Below are 21,468 nucleotides of genomic sequence, written 5' to 3' on the forward strand. Positions count from 1 at the left end.
CCTAATTTTTGTGTCAAAAGACATAGAAGTTCAACCTTATAATTTAATATATTAAATATCACCTTTGTATGTTATTAGGTATAAACAAGGAATATGTCAAGAATGCAACAAAAATAGAATCTAAGTTAATTTTGACAGTTAACAAGTTTTTAAAAAGTGGATTCTTGGTCACATTCACATAGTACTGTAGGGACTACAGCAAAGAGATACCGAAGCTCAGACAGGCGGCACTGAGAGGAGAGCTCTTGTATCTAGTCACAAAAGTAGAGTCGCGTACAAGGAGAACCAAAAGTACTGGCACGAGGCTGGGACCACATGCAGCAAGGGCTGCTTTGGACACTGCATCCCAGCTAGTCCCCCTCCTCCAGCACCCCAAGTCCAGCCTCCGCCAATGCTCCCAGTGACTGACAGCGGCAGCATCTCTACACTCCCACACTTGTGATGGGATCAGTGCAACTTCAGCTTGCATTTTTTGCAGCGAAAAAAATGTCTACTCATCTTTAAACTAAAAATGGGAGCTTGATAGTTCTTATTCTGCTTCTATTCCACTTGTGGGATCCTTAGACATCGTTAGGGAAAGCTTTTAAATGCCTTGAAGCAAGAGTACATTTTCTTCATTACATGAGCATTTGCAGCACTCTTTCTACCGAGGGTCTTTGTACAGAGGTTGCAGCTGAATTCCATAGAAGTAAACGGGAGATTTTTCTGAAGAAGAAAGTGAAAAATGCTAAACAGACTGTTAATTTTTTGTTGGGTTTTGTGGGGCTTTATTTTTTTGCTCTGAGATAACTGAATCTAGTTCCTTGTGTCCTTTCTTGATATATTTAAACAAATCATTGAAATATTACATTTTCTCAGAGATGCTTTCTATGAGGTTTTCCTTTTTGTTTCACCAGTGTACTTCAGATGTGCCTCTTTCAATACAAAAAGTTAAGCTTTTTGTATGCTACATTTGCTTAGGCACAGGCCAAAATAAATATTACCAGTCCTGAAACCTTAAAGTCCTACTTATACTGAGTATGGCACTCGCCAGAGAGCAAAACAAAACACAGATTAATTATATATTATTGAAGAGTAATACTGAAAAGTATGCCTGAGAAGTGGGTTTTCGAGGTATTCATTCACAGATCCACATAACAATCAAAGTTAAGAACAAATTATTGCATTTCAGGTTTTTTTTACAAATCTTTGTTACAAAGTCATAAATGTTCCAGCTTGCTGTGAAAGTTTCAGCAAAGACAACCATGCCTCAAGAACAGAAAATAGTGTGATGCCATTTTTCACAAGATATGTATGACTGTAACAGTGTAATGCAAACTAATTTGCATGGCTGTTCACTAATAATCCTCAAGCCTCCTCAGCCTCTTCAGAGATTGTTCTAGACCTCATTGTTCTAAAAATTTCTAAGTGTTTGCAGGCCTGTTTCATTGTAATAAGGAGAACCTGTGAAAATGTCATGACCTCCCCCCCCCCAACTAAAACAAAAAAGGATGAACCTAGCAAGCTTTTTGTTACAATGTATACTAACAATTGAAATATGTCTCCACCATTGTGTCAGCAAGTGATGATGGAAAAATTGATGCACATACACATAGAACAAAAGCTGTTCTCTAAACTTAAAAGCCTTTCGCTTATTTTATTTAGTAGAAAGCTATAAATTATACATATAAAAATAAACTATACCCAGCTGAACTATTATTAGGCTGTAATTTTAACCTATCAGTTCCTAAAGCCATGCTGTGCAGGATCCTCTCTCATAGTTTACAACCTCAGAGGCATCTCTCTGGTACTTATCTAAAGGTTATTTTTTATTCTCTATTTAGAACAAATTCAGACCCAGAGCTTTTTTCAAGGTTCTACGTGCCATTCCAAACACAAAAAAATACACAGGAGTATCATTACAGATTTGAAGTTGCAGTTATTCCCAGATGATAATATAAATAATAAAGAAGATTCAGTGCAAGGCATATGAGTGTGTCTGAGAGACATAAAACTTAAAATGATCCATTTTCTAAGATACCTACATCTGTAAAACAGTTGCAGCCTTCAAAGGATCTAGAACAGAAGGATGAATTTTATCCACCCGAATGGTTGGGTATCTTTCCATTAGCCATGTATTTCTAGGCCCTAGATATTGCAGAAGATTTGATCATGTGGGGAAGTTTTGATGTACCATAGGCAGCTGAAAGGGAGAGGAGAGTGACATCCCATGTGTGAGTTAGATCTTTTGTAGATAAAGGGTCAACCTGTACTTATTTCTTCAATCCTCCAAGACCAAATGAAAATTTTAACTGCGTCTAAATATAAGCCTGAATCACATGGTTGGTTGGGAATCACTCTCAATAACACAATGCACAGACTTCAGAAAAAATCAGTTCCAGGTTTAGATACTGGGTTCGGCCCATCTTTATTCCAAGTAGCACTTACTAGTATTTTTAAGCTGGTTTTATACCCACTAAAACACAGTGCTCACACAGCTGCTTCTCCTTTCTCCCTTCCTTCCCACCCTCTTTCACTTCCCATACACAGTAATCACCTGAATGTTTATAAGTGTAGGAATGCAGGAGGCTGAAACAAGCAGGTGGAAAGAGGGTGGATTGAGTTGAACAGAATTTTACAACAGGTGCTGGGTTTGCTATATACATTAGTCCACTCGGCAATACAGAAAACATTTTAACCAAATAGAAGATAACAGATGTGAGTTCCTTTATTTACTATGTTTTTGCCAAGAATTTAATGAGATTGGGCTGGTCTGAAGGTATAAAACCCAGAAAGTGTAACATTTTACCTGCAGAAAATTACTTTACACCCTCAGGAAATGGAACTCTTTTGAAGTCTGCATCTTTTGAAGAAACAGAATACATGGGGATGAAATATCCCAGTCCCAAGTATTTTTTGTACTTTGTGGGTGATTTGAGAGAAAATACTGACCAAGGAAGCATCTTTGCCTCCTTGGTTCTTCCTATAATTGTGTTTAACTTTCTGCACCATAACATATCAGTAACTCACAAAGAATCAGAGAATTACATCTATGATTTACAGTTGGGCTAAACTCCCTTTAATCAGGAGCAGCAATTAAATATCTGAGTCAAGAAGAGAATGTGATCTCCCTCACACGCGGGATTCCCCTTGATGGTCTGTTCACACCACTGTGAGTATAACTCAGCATGGACAGCAACATTCAGACTCAAAGCTTATTACTTTAACAAAACAATCTGTACCACTGCTAATCTTTTCTCCCACAAATTGCCAGCCTTCCGGGAATGCCTTACAAAGTAGAAGTTTTGGTCTGAGATGTTGGTTTAAGCCCATTACCAACTGCCACTTTATGTGTTAGCACTTCAGTGTCAATAAAACCCTATAAATATGTCATTCTTAGGAAAATATATTTTTCCTATGGATTTTGACTGTGCATAAGCATTCAAACCTAACATTCCTACATGAAGTACAAAGTTAAAAAACAGTGCTGTAGCCATAAGACAATTTACGCTGGTATCTCAGTTTACTTTTTAATTTAATGAAAGACACCTTATTTAACAATTATTACACTGTGGTATAAGACCCCTGAAAGGAATTCAGCTAAGTAGTAGCAAGCTAAATGGTACAAAGAATATTTGTCTACCCCTGAGATGGTAATCTTTGGTATTCATGAAATCACTAATTAATGTCTCTCATAGAGCTGATATTTGCATTGCAGAATTACTGAGGGGGCAAAAAGAGGTAATTTTCTTTTAAAACATATATACCATTATTGTTGTGGGCATCAGAAGGTATATGTTCATTTCTGTCCAGATTAAAAGTTTCCAACCTACCCAGAATACTCCAAATTTCCATCATACTATGCTCATTCTAATAGCACTAAGAGGATGAGTAAAAGAGAACACAGCTTTTCAACTGGGGCATGTTAACACAGTGCTGATGGCTTAAATGTATCCCATGGTAAATTACCTTTGAAAGGTCCCCAGCCTCCAAATAGAAGCAGATAACAAACACGTTCCATGTAACCCAAAGGACCAGCCAGACAGCATACTGCAGGGAGGAAGAGAGAAGCAGTGCGTTAATAATTTCACCATCAACTGAGTTAAAATTAGTTTGTTAGACCATTAGTTCAATCCAAGACAAAACTAAACTATGAATATGGTGCATATGAATGAAAATGTTACATATAAAAGACAACCAAGAATAAATTCTTCCCTTTCACAGACACAATCTAGAGACCTAGTGAGTACTCAGTCACACCAGAAAACCTGTACTGGAGAAAACAGTTGATAGATCTGACATTTGAAGTGGAAATTAATCTGGATCTCTTATTATTGTTCAAATGCAGAATATTGCAATATCAAGAGAGGCATCTAATAGTCATTATATGTGAGAAGTGCAAAGCTGTTTATTCAAATTGTTATTCAAACATAACTTACTATACAGTGTATAGAAGAAGTATAGAAGTATACAGTGTATAGAAGGTTATGCAAACATAACTTACTATACAGTGTATAGAAGAAGTATTCATGGTTAAGCAATATCTGTCACTGGTGGTTGTCAAACAACTTCTTAATCTATCTGATGTGAGTAATGGAGTACATGTTTTCTCTCCTTCTGTCCACTACTTTGCTTCTTTTTTGTATTCATATACCTTATGTGCTAGGACTGGAAACTACGTTTCCCTGCAGTAATGCTGGAGGATCTCGTATAATAAAGTTTGACCTGCCGTTGCTACTGTTATCTGACATATGTGCTTGAGAACTTCCCTTGACGAATTACTTGATCATCTAATAAACCTTAGGATCTATCTACAACTGTTTTTCTAATGGCTGTTATAGCTATCCTCTAGTTGTTCACAATTCAATTTTGCGTGTTTGCTAAGTTCATTCCACAGACCCATGGTACTGCATATGTGTAAAATACGACAGACACACGATACTATTCCCTTCCTGTTATAGCTGAGGGCTATTTCCTACTTTTATATCACCTAGTCATTTCTCTCAAGTATTTACGGGTTTACTCTTCTTGTTTTGTTGTCTTTTCTCCAAACTGTACTAATTAAATTTTGTTAAACCACTTTTCCAAATCAGGAAGCACTTTTTTCTGCACACCTCTGTATTATATCACCTTCTGAATAGACAGACAATATTTTAGACTGTACACTATCCATCCCTTATAAAAAACATATGACAAACCATTGTTTATCAAGAATGACAATCTCATTCTCTAAATTCAGTATCAAATTATATAGGATTCTTCTTGCATTTCTGTTGGAAGTGCTCTTTTGCGTCAGGTTGTCTATCATTCAGCATATCACGTTCTACTTAATCTTCTAGATATTGTGACAGTAATACAATTCTGTCCTTTCTCAGGAGATCTGAAGTGAGACTATATCCAGCATGAGCAAAACTTAGGCCTGTTGTGATTTCTTTTTTTTATAGATAACCAAATAACAGCCAACCAGACTTGCTATTAGGCAGACTATGTACAGATTTTAAAGAATTACAATAAATATTGTTTTGATCTAATGAAAGCTAAGACAGTATTGAAGGTTTGAATTGCTTTACACAGAAATAATTTTAGATGATTTAAAGCATATGGGTTACTTATACTTTATAGGACAGCTCTTTCTGGTCTACAGATCTGGTCACAGATTTATTTAGAATCATAGAATGATTAAGGTTGGAAAAGACCTCTAAGATCATGAAGTCCAAACATCAACCCATCACCACCATGCCTACTAAAAGGTCAGGAGGGGCCCTCTGGAGGTCACCTGGTCCAACCTCTGCTCAAAGCACAACCATCATAGATCAAGCTGTGCAGGGATCTGTCCAGCTGAAGTCTGAATATCTCCATGGATGGAGATTTCATGGCCTCTCTAACGCACATCTACTCTTTGATCATAGGCTGCTCATAAGACTTTGGAACATACAAACTTCATCCAGATGCATGGTCTTAACACACTCTTTTTTTTTTTTTTTAAACCCAACTCTGAGACATGAAGTCTATTGAGCATTTTCTTTTCCATTAGCTTGTTCATGGTACACCTGGCTTTGCATGTAACATGAAACATTACAACTACCAGTACAAGAGAAGGAAACATTAATTTAGATTTGATAACCTTAATTTGGCATTTTTTTCTAACTTTGCAGCATTTTAACTTGGTGTGTTTCACTAATTGTTTTAATAATTTAATGTTACGTACAAGTATACATGCAGTCTGATGGAGTTAATACAAGTATTCCTTCTGACATATGAAGATAATTGGATTTCTTATAGTGAAAATTCTAAATACTGCATTTGGACTTGTTTCCCAAAGAAATGAGGTTTAAGCACTAATATCCACGTGCAATGTCTGTTCCCTTGAAATAACTTCTGTGCTCCTGAACAATTGTAAGCAAACTGGACAAAAGACTAGAGATTCAAAGATTTTTTTTTTTTTTACAAAAGTTGCAGGAAAATAGGCCTACAAAGAAGAAGAGATACTCTATTAAGTCTTCATACAAAGAAAGACTTACAAGATCATCTTTTATCAGTCAACATGAAGGGGAAAAGAAATGCGGGAGAGAGCCATAGGAAACTAAATTTCATTAGATTGGCTGTTCATGGCACAACTTGTCACACTGCATGTAAGCAACAGCTGATTAAAAAGCTGCTTGTGCACAGCACATCCAGCAGAACACTCCAAGGCACTTTGGAGCCACTGGTCCCAGCAGAGAACCTTATGCTTACATGAAGAAGTGAAACTTCTCTTTTCTACTGTGTAGTCAGTCACTAGAAAAATGACAAATTTATCTGAGTTTTAGATATAATCTTTTAACAAGCACTTGCTGTTATTGGACTACAGATAATGTTTAAAAATGTCTTTTGAAAGTATGCTTTAAACTGCTTCCTTTTGAAATGTTATATTAAGTGTTTGCTGCCTGAATTCTGTGGATAAACACTAAGTATAATTTTCTTGAAATACAAGAATGCTTCTGCTTCCCACTGCTTCTTATTTCAGATCCTTCAGATCTAGCACATCTCTTATCTCTGAGTCACATTCAGTCATAAACGCCTCTTGTTGTCTATGTGCTTCAGCAAATTGTTGTGGAAATTCAGCTCTGAAGGCCTGTGACAATGAACAAATCCCTCTGGTACTCTCTATTATATGTATCTAATTAGAAACACATTTTATAAGAGTTCTTCAAAGGGCTATAGCTGTATTTTTTTCTCATACGTGGGAGTTCAAGACATGACATAAGCCACGACAATGGTACAGCAGTCACATATCGACAAGACAAGAGCCTTGATGAACACACACTTGACCAAGTAGGAGGTACTGACAGAAAGCATAGCAATGACAACACGGCTTATTTGTTTTTATGGAAAGCAACACTGGAAAGAGGTATAACTGGAAGGTTAAGACTGAAGATTTACATACTTACTATTTTGCAAAGTTGTAGCCAATCAGTAAAAGTTACTCTTTTTTTGTAAAAAAAAAAATCATACAAATACAGCTTTTATATGGTAGAATAAGTTTACCATTCTTCAAGTATACATGAAATTATAACCCTCTACAAATAATCATGAGAGGAATTACTTACTTTATAATTTATTGATACTGCGTGGTTACAGGTTTGAAAATTTGCTACAAATTAATATAGGATGTCTTATCCTATAAGCTGGGACAGCTGACCCAAACTAGCCAAACAAACAGGATATTCGATACCGTGTGATGTTATGCTCACTGTATAGCTGGGGGAGCCAGCTGAGGGAGGCTAGTTGTGGCTCAGGAGTGGGCTAGACATTGGGCAGTGAGAAAACTGTGCTGTGTATTCCATGCTTTGAATATTCTTTTTATCAGCATCATTGTTGTTATTTTCCTCTTCTTTTGCTGTTCTGTTAAACTGTCTTTATCCCAGCCCATGAGTTTTGCCTTTTTCTTACAATTCTTCCCATCCCACATGGGGGGGTGGGGAGGAGCAAACAAGCAGCTGCTTTGTGGCTGTCTGGGCCTAAGCCATGACAACACTTCTCTCAAAGCTGGCTAAGTCACGTTATCTCCATTTTACTAACAGGGAAACTGAAGGTCAAAGAAATTAAATTATTAGACTTAATTCCATAGCCCAACAGAAAAACGATCCCAAGGGCACAAGAACCAAAGGTTCAGGTAGCCCACAACTGCCTTTGATATAAACCTGGTCACCAGAACTCACTTCTAATACTTCTGTCACTTTGCCTGAAGGACAAATTTGTCACACACCTTTCAAGTATAAATAGTGAGGAACTCTGATAGTTATGAGCATTTCAAATTTAAGCATTTTTTTCACAGAACTTTACATGGCATTTCTCTTGCTCCCAAATCCTTTTTGGATATGTGACTCAATTACAGTCACATTTGATGGAGGTGTACAAGGGCTCCAGACCTACAAGGTATTACCTCGTGCAATTCACAGCTATCGAATTGTTGCTGTGATTACTGATTTGCTACTTTTTTTCTTTTCAGAAATGTACATAATTTTAGTTTCAGATTCTTCCAAATCTGAAAACAATATATCCCAAGACCCTTCCATGCTCCATTCAGTAAAAAGAAAATTAATGCATTTCTAAAATGATAATTACTACATTTCCCACTGTAATTAAAAATGTGATTGTTTATGCTATCTGGGCAACAGTACCTGAGCTGTTCAAAGATTACCTTGAGCCCAGCATGTCTGGAAAGGAGCACCCCTTTCCAATAACACAGTAACAACTGTGTTAACAGTTAATAACAACTGTCCACAATTATCATTATCTTTGCTTCTAAAGTTATTTTCCCCTAATTTCCTCTGTCTATGAAGATACTTAGAAATACAATTTTCAAACTTATCTCTTCCCCATAAAATCTGATAACAATTGGAATTCTGAATACTTAACTCCACCATACTATTTAAACTTACTAACAATGTTCAGCTAATCTCTGAGGTGCCTACAGCTCTGCTTACCTTTGAAAAGCTCCTCTGAAATAGGAACAACTATTTGGTGGAGTCAGCTATATCTGAACAGTAAAGTCCATGCCTTAGTTGTCGTAACATCCTGTGGTGTTGCCTGTTCCAACCTCTTCAGCACCAAACAGCAAAAGTTCTGCCTCTTGTTCCCACCCTCCTGGAACTAGTAAAAGACCCCATCTAGACTCCCCTGAGAGAAGTCCATTTGCAGTGGCAAAGAACAGCAATCTACAGGGTGACTTCATGCAGCCACTTAGTAGGCACCTTTCTCTAATTTAATCTGCTCTGGCATTTTGCCGTTTCCTTCCCATTCTTACTGCCCGAGGCTTTCCTCTGAGAGCTGATAAGGGTGTGGGCAGCACAGGATGGTGGAGACTCCAGGTCTAGAAGCCAGCAGGAGCCACACCTCAGTGGGAAGCCTTCAGTGCAGAGCAGGATCACAAACCACAGCCTGACTCCAAAGAGGAATCAGAAGCCAAATTCACACCCAGGAGAGATTCAGTTATTGAATGTGTGAGGACCAGCTGTTTTAAGCAGAACTGCTGCTCTCAGCAACCTAACACAAAGAGCAACCGTGCTCTGCTTTTAATGACCCAGATGAAAGTCTGCCCTGCCCAGCAGTTACCTAGAGGCCTCAATGGGAGAGAGCTCAGGGCCAAAACCAGTAGCTTTGACAACAAATAGTAATGTTCCTGCCAGCAGAGGGCTTTGTGCGACCAGGTCGACTTCAATAAATGTTCATTCACTTTCTTGAATGTACTGGGAAACTCGTGTAGAATGACATAATCCTCTGGATACTTTTCATTGCTTTTTGGTTGTCACAGCATGTAGCTTGCACAAGTTTTTCTTGGTTCAATTCTTCATGTCATTAAGACTTTGCCCTTTGCTTGCTGTTTTTTTTCTTTATTTTTAGTCATTCACGGCTATAGTGTCAGAGCACTGTCCATCTTTGTGAGCTTCTGTTTCTAAGTGAATGTGAATTGATTTTGTACAATCTATTTTTGAGTTGTTGGACTTTTCTGTCACGGATTGGAATGCCAGTCTAGTTTGTCTGCTCGTGTTTATCAGCAAAGATTTTAACCCTTCAGCATTGTGAGTCCTTGACTCTTCAGCCATTCATCAGTCAAAAATGTATGCATATTTTCTCCTTCCCTTTGCTCTTTCAGGTATAAAGTCTTTGTTATTTTACTTCCCTTACATTACACTTTAATACTTAGTGTCCTCTGACAAAATTGACTGAAAGCTGCTGAACTGTCAAGTGCATCAGAACTGGTCACTACCAAACCGAACATCACTGTCGGATTTGTTTTTTACTCCTGAGCAATCACAGCTTGCAGATATAGAGCAAGTGCTTCTTAAAATTTCTTCCCAGAGGCTTCTCTACACCCAGTGGCTATGTATAAACATACAAGCTACTTGGGCTCATTTATAAGCCCTGATTTTATATAGAAGTGTATTAACTCTATTTACCCCTTGATCTGTGTGGGAGGGATTCATAAGCACAAAAGGCAGAAAGAAAGCTGAGGGACATTCTGGTCAGGTCACAAATGGATGAAGGGACAGTCTGGAGCCCAGTACATTGCTTCGATATGCAGTCACCCCTCAGTCTACCCATAGCTAGGGAGTCATAGCTTGGGCTCCGTTTTTGTTTTGGTGGCTTCTGTTTTGCTTCCATTTTCTTGTGTGCCAGAATTCTGCTTGGCCCAGAACACACAGAAGAGATTTACTTTTTTTCTGAAGACAGCTCCAATTCCTTCTGCATAAAAGAAGCTGGATTTCTACAGAGCACATTACTGCCAGAGTTGTACCCATCTGCCCACATGTAGATGTCTGCAATGCATGTCCTCCTCTGAGAAGTGTCTAGATTCCCATTACAGTCAATCGAGAGGAAAAGGCACTTCCAGGGCTCGGTTCATTTCTCAGTGTCCGACATAGATCACTCCACTCTTGCTGTTTGGAAAGCTAAATTCCTCCTAGGCAAAATTCCCAATGTCACAGAGCTCATTAAAAATCTTGTACCAATGACATAAAAAATGAGATAGTAACACTGCACTATGCAGATATGCACTCCCTTTTTCCACATAAACAAAAAGAACAAAGAAATTTAAACATCACCTGTGTAAAATATCCCCAAAGGACTGCTGAAGAGACATCTTCCGAGAACTATTGTCTCTTGCATCCTGCACACACTGATGGTCCATTAAAGCTTAAGCTTCAATCATTCATTTGTTCATTTTCTGTTTCTTGGATTCACAGCACTTTAGGTTTTAGTGGAAAAGAATGGAAGCAGGGCTAACACAGCAGCTGCTTTTGGGTACTGCATCACTTTCATTTGTTTTTCAGCTTCTAATTCGGTGTCCAACTGTACCTTATTAAAAAATTACCTTAACCATTAAAAGACAAATGCCCATTCCAAGAATCCATGACCAACTCAGAAGACATATTAACCCATTCATAAAGCCTTCATAAGAAAGATACACAATATTTTCTCAGTGTAGTCACTCTATTCTTGATAAATAATGATTTATTTTCATATGATGTGATAGGGTGAATGGCCAAAATGTAAAAGTAAGCACACAGATACACATAACTTATACTTTAGCATTGTTCAGTCAATCTACTATGTTACACTAGGGTGTTACAAATATTCTAGAACCCCAAATTAAATAATTTTGTCACTAAGGAGTCACTGTAAAAAGCATTTTCTTTAAAAAGACGATATTTCTGCCATCCTTCTCACAAACTAGGAAGCAAAGACATTTTCTTCTTGTCATCTCAAATTCTTTTTGTCATGGGGTTTTGTTTTAAGTTTCTTCTCCATCCATATGTTAAAGCTCATGATCTTTTTAACAAAAGTGCATTTTACGTACTAAAAAAGTAAGGTGAGGCAGAAATTTTAATAGGACGTATTTATTTCATCTTTTTGACTTAGCAGTAGAGATTTAATTGGTTTGGCTTCACTCATCATTCAATTCCTGTATTTCTTTTGATCATATCTTTGTTGTGAAACATTTACCAGCAGGAAGCAACTTCAAATATCTGAACACTCAATTTACTGCAACACAGTGTATATCCACCCAGCTGCAGACACATACATATACATCCATATATTCACAGATAGATTGATATTTTTCCTCTTATGCTACTTTCCTGTTTTTTTCAGCATTCTTTATTCTGTTTGTGGAAGAGATTATAAAGTCTCTCAAAATGGAAATGACTAATTAAATGTAAGAAACAGGAAAATAATACACAGATAATTCACACTTAAATAGAGCTCTAAATGCTTTCTTTTGATCGGAATTCTAGTAATATCTCTATTTTTCAAGACATAACTTGAGTTGGTCAGGCAATAGTGAACCTTAAAATAGTGCTGGTTTTATCGTCTTCTACCCCTCTGCTGTAATTCCATCATGAATCTACCAGGATCTACCTCAAAACACTAGAGATCAATGCTGTACAAGATGTAAAAACTTGAAAACTTGTCTTTGAAATGGCGTTATTTTTTCAGCAGTTCTTATCAGATATTAAATTCATAGTTGGCACACAAAAAAAGAAAGATAGAAATCAAAATGATATGATTTTGGAGGTAATTTGGTTCTTGAATGCAAGGGCTAGAAATATTTTGATAGAATTTTTCCAAACCCTGCCTTCTAGACCTTTCTTAAAACACTAATCATTTCAAGCCCTGGATTTCCTCAGAGTTCATACATAGTGATCAGTGAACTGCATTCACAAGAATTCAAGCTATCTTCTATGAATATTTTTTATTGTTAAATCTTAGGGGAAAACTGCTGGAATTGTTGCTGTAAAATTTCACTGTAATATGTAGCACCACAGAATATTTTACCAATGAATTACCAACAAAAAAGAAACATGAACAAGGTCATTGGCTACTGTAAACTGCTACTGCTTTATCCAAGGCTTTTTGTATGTACAAATCTGCCTCATTTGTTAAGAAATATTAGGAAAAATGCTCAAGAGGATTGTGTAATTACTTTTATATAGAATATGTGAATAGCCCTTTAGCAAGAAGTGGTGTTGCTCCCTCCCTTCCATTTCCCACTCTGAGGACCACTACCCTACCAAGAGGTTCCGCTGATGGTACCAGTTCTTGAGAGCAGTCCAATAAGCCTTGCTGACTGCCCAACCCCCCTGTGGGGTAGCAGTGCTTTTCCATATGAATTCTTTGTCATGCTCATCTTGCCATTTCACCCAGGGTAAACCAGTCTCACTAGCTGAGGACCACTTCTCTCAGGCAGTCCTAGGAGGAACCTACCTATTCTGCTGAATAACCAGACCTGGATGGGAATATTGTCTCTCCCTTCTGCTTGAGCTACACAATGTGCAGCCAGGAAGGCAAGGTGGTTTTGTCCAGATAAAATAAACATAGGAAATATATTCTTGCTGTAAGCTAATGAGAAGGGCTTCTCACTGGAAAGGTGGGAAGCCATAATTTCCTTCAGACATCAGCATATTGCTGGAGCTACATATGTATTGACGGTTTACTTGGTGTCTCTGGCCTTTTCAGAAACACCCTGAAAGCAAAATCATGATTATAATTCAGTCATTGAACAGTTTATTTTAATGGAGTTCTTAACAGCTGTACCCATTTAAATTCCCTATTAAAAATACAAATCAGGACACTCGGAACTCTTACAGTGTTCATTTTTAACAGAATGCAAAAAATAAAATCAATAGATACTGTTGCTAGGAACAGAACTCTACTGACATTTATCTTGATTCTTTTATTGATGCCTCAGTATCTGAGTGCCAACTGCAACTATTTATAAAGGGAATCCATCTCCCTCAGTGAATACATCGAAATTCTTGCTAAAACTAAGCCATCTACAATAAGACCTTTTTGATAAATTGAGAGGTTTTTATTCATCTTCCCAGGTATTGTTTTCTTTCTTCCATATTCTTCAATTTAACACCTTAACAGTCAAAGCCATGAGAAGCCTGGCCATTGAGTTCACAGGGCTTTGAGTTTTGACCTTGGTGTTCATATTCCAAAGGAGATTTAATTGAAGCTAAAGACATATTTGTCACAGGAAAAATAAATGAGGACCATCAGGTGCTTTCTTACCTCTCTCTGAACTGTTTTCTAAAGCATAATTCTGGAAAAAAAATGGAGGTGACTAAGATACTAGGAGAGTTTGTGTCTCAGGGTTCGGGAACAGACTTTTAAGTTACTAGCTGGCAGCTTTGTTTTGGGAGGTTGGTGGCTGTTTTCCAAGTCCCAGTCAACAGCAAAGATCATTTCCCATTCTTTGGAGATAACAAACATACATAAATTGGATCTGCAGAGTGTTCACCTTTAAAGGGAACCCAATGAGCACAGCTGTTCAGAGCCAACTGTACTATGGAACCAGAATGAATTTTTTTTAGGAGGCTAAGACAGCTGGAGTGAATTGAGCTAAATTCTAGAGGCATAAAAACTAGCTTCATGAAAGTGTGCGGTGAGCACAGGGTTAGATGCAACTTCCTTGTGTGTGGGGGGCATACCTGTGAGATAGTCACCATGCCCACATGAGTGTGACTGACTCATTGAGTGTCACTAATAAGACACAGGGAGGGGAGACAGGAAGATGACGAACACACTTCGCCTTCCCTTTTTCCCTTCTGCTATATCTGATTGGTAAGACTGCCCAATTTGGTAAGATGTGTGTGTTTTAATATAATGCAGCTTTTTTTTCAGTCTCTTTCAATCTTGAATGTATTAAATGAGATTAAAAAGAAATCTGAAGCTACAACAATAAAATAAAAGCAGATACTCAAACATCACTCCTTCTAAAAGCGCAGAAAATGGAAAATGGACTTCATTTTCTACTTTCTTCAGGGAAACTTAAGACTATGTGTGTCTAAAAAAACATTAATTTCACACTGAAACCCGACTGCATATATTCAAAGGAAGTACTATTCTAAAAATATCTTTCTTATTTATCAATCAATCAATATCTGGCTTTATTCAAATCAACAGAACACATTACACTTTGATTGTTTATTGGATGAATTATGGTCCTCCTCAGGAAGGTTTATACCTGACTCTGGGTGCATGTTTATTTTATTCAGGAAACAAAGAAAAACCTTCTCTTAGAGTATTTTAGGGAAACCGTCTTTTCCTTCACTTTCAACTTACATCAAAAAACGTTAGCTAGAAATATTATGTGCAATATGTTCCTCCAGTTCTGAGAATAAACTGGTGATGTAATCAGGTAATTTTGTGGTCCAGCCCTCTTAATACACATAGACTTGCCAAATTCTATTTCCCTAAATGTGGTACAATTAAATAATAGCATAATGCTCCTTATGCATGGCTTTGAGTCTCTTTCATTCATAACATAACGGCCAAATCCTTTTTTGGTAAAATTACGGTAATTGCATTTCTCTGATTGTATCTGATTTTCTTTCTCTGAAAGTACCTGTTGCTTCTCTCCACTGCATATGTCAAATACACCAAACAATGCTTTTGGTCTCCTTCCTCTGGAACTCCAGTTTGCATCTCAGTTTTAAGTGAGAGCATGTGCCTGTTTTGGACTGGGAAAGGTTATCGTTACTATTTCCCTCACTGTTAAACTTCTTGTCTCAAGTATCTTCTAGATCAAGCATTCTCAAAAAGTTCTTTATAATTTAAAAAAGCAGAAAAGATTTTCAAACATCATCCAGGAGTAAGGCTGGCATCTCTGTAACTACAGATGTAAAAAACTCGGGACATTTAATCGTTAAGACATCAGTGACTGGGAAGCCTGCCACCAACATCCACACTTGATGCACATACATTGTCTTTTGGCTCTCTACAGCTATGCCCATCTGCTTCAGTGGCATGGTGCCCGCTTATCAGCTAGCTGGACAGTTTCAGTACGCAGAGGTGCCAAATAAAGGTTTTACATGGGTAGCCTGTATAACCCTGAAAATGCCACTTCTTTTGTAGGAAGAAATGCTAAGATACTAATAGACTACCTCTTCATGCATTTTTTTCCACTCACTGAAGATGGGTTTTGCCAAAATCATTTTAACATCTCTTTTACAATGAAAGATAGGGTATTGATAGTCAAAGGGAAAGCAAGCAGTACCTACAGGTAAGACACCAATAAACAAAGCCATTATGAGATAAAATTCAGAGAGTATGGCAGATCAGGAGTATAGTTTAAGTATGGTGCACTATATGCCACTAATTCAAAGGATGAAAAAGCCAAAAACAACCTCTACTCCATTTTACATATTTTGAAACAAGGAAAGCTTTGCAAATGTAGGAATTTCATCACACTGAGAAGAATTCAATGAGATTATTATGTGCCAACACATAGATGAGATGTTCTACATAGCCTTAGTTTGTCCTATAGAGATGACACACTATTCCCACAGAAATTTAACGAGCCTTTTTTTTCAGTTTGTATCAGTAGTTTAGTCAATATTTTAATCAAGAAACATATTATCTTAAAACCGTTTTTCCCTTCATTGCACGAGTCAGGGTCACGAACTTCCATGGAGACCATAACTGCATCAGAACTAACAACAAAAATAGAATAAAATTGGATCTACACATAAAGGTAAAGGGAGAAGTGGCAGCTACTTGGAATGTCAACCTTTAATCACAGAGTAGTCCCCGGTAAAAACATCACATTCTTTCTTTAGGCATAAAAAAAGTCTGTTTTTTCACATTCTCAGGAGGAATTTAATGGAAAATTGTTGATGGCAACATTACTTATTGCTTGTGAGGAAACAAAAAAAAAATTTACTAAGTACTGATTACTAGGTGAAAGCAGCGAGTTAAAATAGTTTTGGCAAGAAACATTTACAACTTGAGAAGATTATTTTCTACAATAAATTGGTGATTAATGAAAGACACAAAGGCTAGGGACTTGTAAAATCTTTAGGAAAAAAAACCCTTCTGGAGTATAATGTTCTAGAGTTCTTGTAAATCCATCACTAATATATGTTGTGTAGAAAATTTAATTAAAATATAGCTATAGTTCTGTTTAGATGAATCACCTGAAAACAACCATTGTTCAGCACAGATGTTATTTCAAGCTAAGGCTGCTCTTTTATAGCAGTCCTAACTCAGCAAACTGGAATATAAGGAGATTTTTTAACCTTTAAAGTCTTTAAAAAAAATCTTGAGAATTATATGATGAGGGAATTGAACTGACTTGCAAGCTACAAGATGCATACGAATTTCTCATGTATCATTAATACAACCAATTACAGCATAATTTCTGATATAACAACATTAGGAGATATGGCAAATACAATCAAGAAACCCAATGGTATGACTATAGGGTGCAAAACCTGCCTTTAAACACAAGGTTACACAACTTTGCTTTGCTTTGAGTGTGTGTTGGGTGAGATGATTTTCAGGCATTCCTTCCAACCCAGCTTTTCGTCAGATTCTTTGATTCTTAACAGAGCTTTCTTGGCATTATGACTCTATGCACAGCTCAGATGGAAAAGCATACCCATTATTTTGATAAACACTCAGTGTTACACAGACCCTTTCCCAGTACTTTTCAGAAAAAAAAAAAGCAGGTTGTTGAAAGGATGATAGCTCAACAAATTAAATTATAAGGAGGTAAGAAAGGCCAACACTGAGGGAACAAACAGCTGATACTTCAAATAGGGTGGGAACATATCCAGATGTCAAGATGGTATTAAATGACACTAGCAATGAAAACCATAGTAGCTCCCACACTGTGGCAGAAGAGCCATGTGACTTTCATTGCAGCAACATAGCTTACCATGCAAAATCTTAGCACCTCTGAGCCAAGAAACTTCACCAGTGCCCCCAGCATCACCACATCAGAGAGACTGTGATGACAGTTTTATGACAGGAGACAACAGCATGACAGACTGATAACTTTGCTTGGAAAAGCATTGGGTTTTTGAGGAGCCCAGTCTGGATTATTCCAAATTCTGTAAGGTATAATGAAAATTGAAGAGGTTTTTCCCACTCTCCAATTTCATTTCAAAGTGCCAGATTAAGTGTGTCCTCCTCATGGTATGTGGAAGTAAGTACTGAAACACCCAGTAGGAAAATACTGTCATTTTTTAATTGCTGTTGCCTTAAGATCAACAGGATAACTTTGTGATCACTGAAGAAACTTGTAACTATGCAAGCTAAAGTTCATGCTTCTATTTCATGCTTGAATTAAATTAGAATATGCTGCTGGCCTGATTGCTTGGGTGTTTCAAAAATACTTTCCTGTCCAAGCACAATAATGTATTTCATGAAAAGAAAAAAAAAAATGCTTCTAAGCATCCAAAGGAAATTTAAGTGAAACACTGGAAAATTAAGAAAGGTGAGAATGAGAAGTTACTCATATTAATTTAGATCAACAACCAATTCTGGATGCTGCTGTTTAATATTTCTTTTTACCTTCACCACCCGGTCCAGTCTTTTGCTTTATTTACTGAATATCATCCATATTCAGTTGTTTTTCAGATTTTCTAGGACCAGCTGACTTACTGCAGCATCTGAGTACATCTTAAGCATGGATTACTTTCCTAAGACCCTAGCTGGGCAGGGCAATAGTTATTAGTCCCATGTTAGAGACGAGAAATTTCTACTGCAAATAAGTCTGGGGCGCTGAAGGCAAACACATTATTCATTACCAGTGAGAGAAACCCATGTTGTGCACTAATAAGGAGATGCTCACTTTGATCATGCAATTGAAGACTGTAGCATAATTCAAAAACATAGGTGGCTAAATAAAGGTCACGGAGGCAGTTTCAATTTTGGAACTTTCTCAGTCTCGGGTGCTGCATTTGCAGCTTTAATAGACTCTTGTTCCAGTGCATGTAAAAGTGTGTGTCTAGGTATTTTCACAACTGTGCTTACACTGCGGATAGTGGGTGTTATGCAGTCAGGCAGCCACAGGTAATAATGTGTGATGATCAGTGTCCTCCACATGAGCTGATGATGGAGGATAATGTTTTAGCTCCCAGATAAGTCTTCTGTTAACATGTTAGTAAAAATACTTCTATCTTGTTTAAAGATTTAAAACAAAAAGAAACCCCAAAACACTATTACAGAGAGATGTTGATCTACATGTGAGCCATCAGAGACCCTCAGTCTCTCAGAACAGACCTGTGCCTATCAAGGCAACAAAATGACAGGAGGCAACACCCCACCACAACTAAATGGGCTAGAGGCTTCTGCGCTCTGTCCTCCTCCCTTTCCCTGCAGTGAGTGATGGCTTCTTTCTTCTCCTCCACAGGGCTGGTGCAAAGAAAGGATGGTGTCTTTGGTTCTCGATCCTGCACAGGTGACATTTACCTGAGCCAGGAGAGGCACAGGCAGAGTGAGGGCCCGTGCAGCCCCCAGGGTTCATCCGTCTGTTCAGCAGGAGCAGAGCCTGCTCCCTCAGCACCGCAGCTCAGTTGTGGGATGGACGGCAGCATGTTGGCTCTCTTGCCTAGAGTTTGCTGCCATCCTCTAATTTGAAATCACTGCCCATTCAAACAAAGCTAGACTAATTTGCAATGCGGACAAATGACAGCCTGAAATGATGCCCTGTGGCACCTCTTCCCTCTTTCTTTCCAAGTCAAATGTCACATTGACATTGCAAAAAGAATTATTAGAACTCATTAGTGTAATCGCTATTGAAAAAAAAACTTTTATTTTTCTTTTAATTCCATTGATCTAGATGATCATAAAGGCTGAGTAGCTTTAACTGTAAAATAAAAAATAGATTTAGGCAAAACTTTAGTTTGAAGGTCTTAACTATAGCTACTCTTAAAAGTGGTTAATTGTCAAGGTCCTGTAATGGAAAATGCTAGACAACTTTATGTGTAAACACTTACTGCCAAACCTGACTCTCATTATGTAAATCATTAAACAGATCCAGCCATTTCTTTTTGCCTGTCTTCCTTTAGAACTTCAGACACTGAGTAAATGCACTGCTGGGATTTCAGTAATATTCAGCAGATATGTCCCCATTCTGTGATGAAACTTCAAAAGAAGCAGAACGCCATAGAAAAGCTCTACTGTCCTTTTGTCTACAAGAAATTTCAGTGGATTACCCAAATCTTGTTGCTTTTTGCTGGTCATCTCTCCTAACTGTTAGAAATCCTTTTGCCCTCATGCCTTCATTACAGACATCCCACAGCAGTAGTAATACAGAGAACACACAGGAGAATTTCCAAAGGAAGGAGGTTAAGAAAGATAGCAATATTAATACTGCAAAGAGAGTTAGAGAAAAAGTCTGAAAACAGAAAGGGGTGAGTGAAAGGTTAAGTAAATAAGATAATGTTCAAACACATAAGCCACAAGAGGTCATTGGAGAATATGGTCACGTCTTTAAGGCATTAAAAGGGTAATTTCACTGACAGAAGAAAACGATAATTCTAAAATGTAGACAGGATCTGTGCCACACATGAGCTTTTGGGAACAAAAGCCAGAAAGATAACTGTAAAACTCCAAAGGGAAAAAAAAAAGAAGAAAAATGTCAGAGTATCATTATCAGGTCAGTAGTGGTCAGCAAGAAATTAGAGTTGGAGGATTAAGAAAACTTTCATGGCAGTTGGATTCTGTCCCAGAACACTAATGAAATGGCAAAAAAGATAAAAGAACAATTAGCTTATATTTGTAATCTCTTAGCTGCAGGACCACACTTACATAGAAAAGCAGTGGATGTAACTGCAAAGCACTTTGTCATTAAAATGAAAAGATGAAAACCTAGAACACCCATACACTTGTCACATAGACCTAGCTATAAAACCAGAAAGCCAACTCTCCCCCACCAGACAGAACTGGTTCAAAGGAATCAGAAAGTCTTGGCTTAGCAGTATCAACATGGATTCATCTCAGGGCTTATCCAAATGCTCATTAACTGGGCTGAGCAGCAGAAGGCAGACCTAGGAAGAGAGGAATCCTTAGAAATCTCTGCCCTTTCCCATTACTGAACACTTGCTTATCTCACTCAACCTAAGACCACATTTTTCCTTGGGGTGAATGGATAGAGAGAGAAGGACAGTGCACCCTTGTTCTCTACCCAGCTCCAACATTTGCAGTGTCTTTGGATGAATTAATTCTGTGGCAACCTTGTCGGCTCCCAATTTAAGTGAGAACCTATTGTCATGATGACATTCCCGTGGCACTCGTTTTGGAACAAAACGCTTCAGAAAGCAGATGAAACATCATAAGAAGCTGCTGTGCAGCTGGGCTATCACATTCCCTATTTACCCCAGAGCTGTTGTTCTAGGCATGCTGATGCTTTTGCCTGCTGAAGGTGTATTAGGAAGAAATGAAGTGGATATTTTTTTAGTTATCCCATGGGATATTCTTGCAGAGCATTCAAACTAATAAATGGCAAGTCTTACAAAAGGTCTCAAGTGCAGATTGCAGATGTGATCCCCTAACTCTCACTGGAAAGAAGCCAGAGGCTGGTCTGTACAATTGTTTGGATTCAGCAGGGATTTCTGTCTTAATACCTTATTTTGTAGTGGAAACTGAAAGACTACTATATATAAACCTGCAGAAATCAAGTCTTAAAAAGCCTACAGTGCAACATTTTTATTG

The 21,468-nt window shown here is 37.7% G+C and overlaps 1 protein-coding gene across 1 annotated transcript in view; it reads right to left on the reverse strand.

Annotated features, from left to right (window-relative positions):
* The window catches only part of NKAIN2 (sodium/potassium transporting ATPase interacting 2), a 589,780-nt gene that overhangs the window by 275,846 nt on the left and 292,466 nt on the right, over positions 1-21,468 (reverse strand). Inside the window, exon 3 of the mRNA XM_075414118.1 lies at positions 3,949-4,029. Coding sequence (XP_075270233.1) covers positions 3,949-4,029 — 81 coding nt within the window. The remainder of the gene's footprint in view (positions 1-3,948; positions 4,030-21,468) is intronic.

This window comes from Opisthocomus hoazin, chromosome 2 (assembly GCF_030867145.1).
Source record: "Opisthocomus hoazin isolate bOpiHoa1 chromosome 2, bOpiHoa1.hap1, whole genome shotgun sequence".
Classification (NCBI taxonomy): Eukaryota; Metazoa; Chordata; class Aves; order Opisthocomiformes; family Opisthocomidae; genus Opisthocomus; species Opisthocomus hoazin.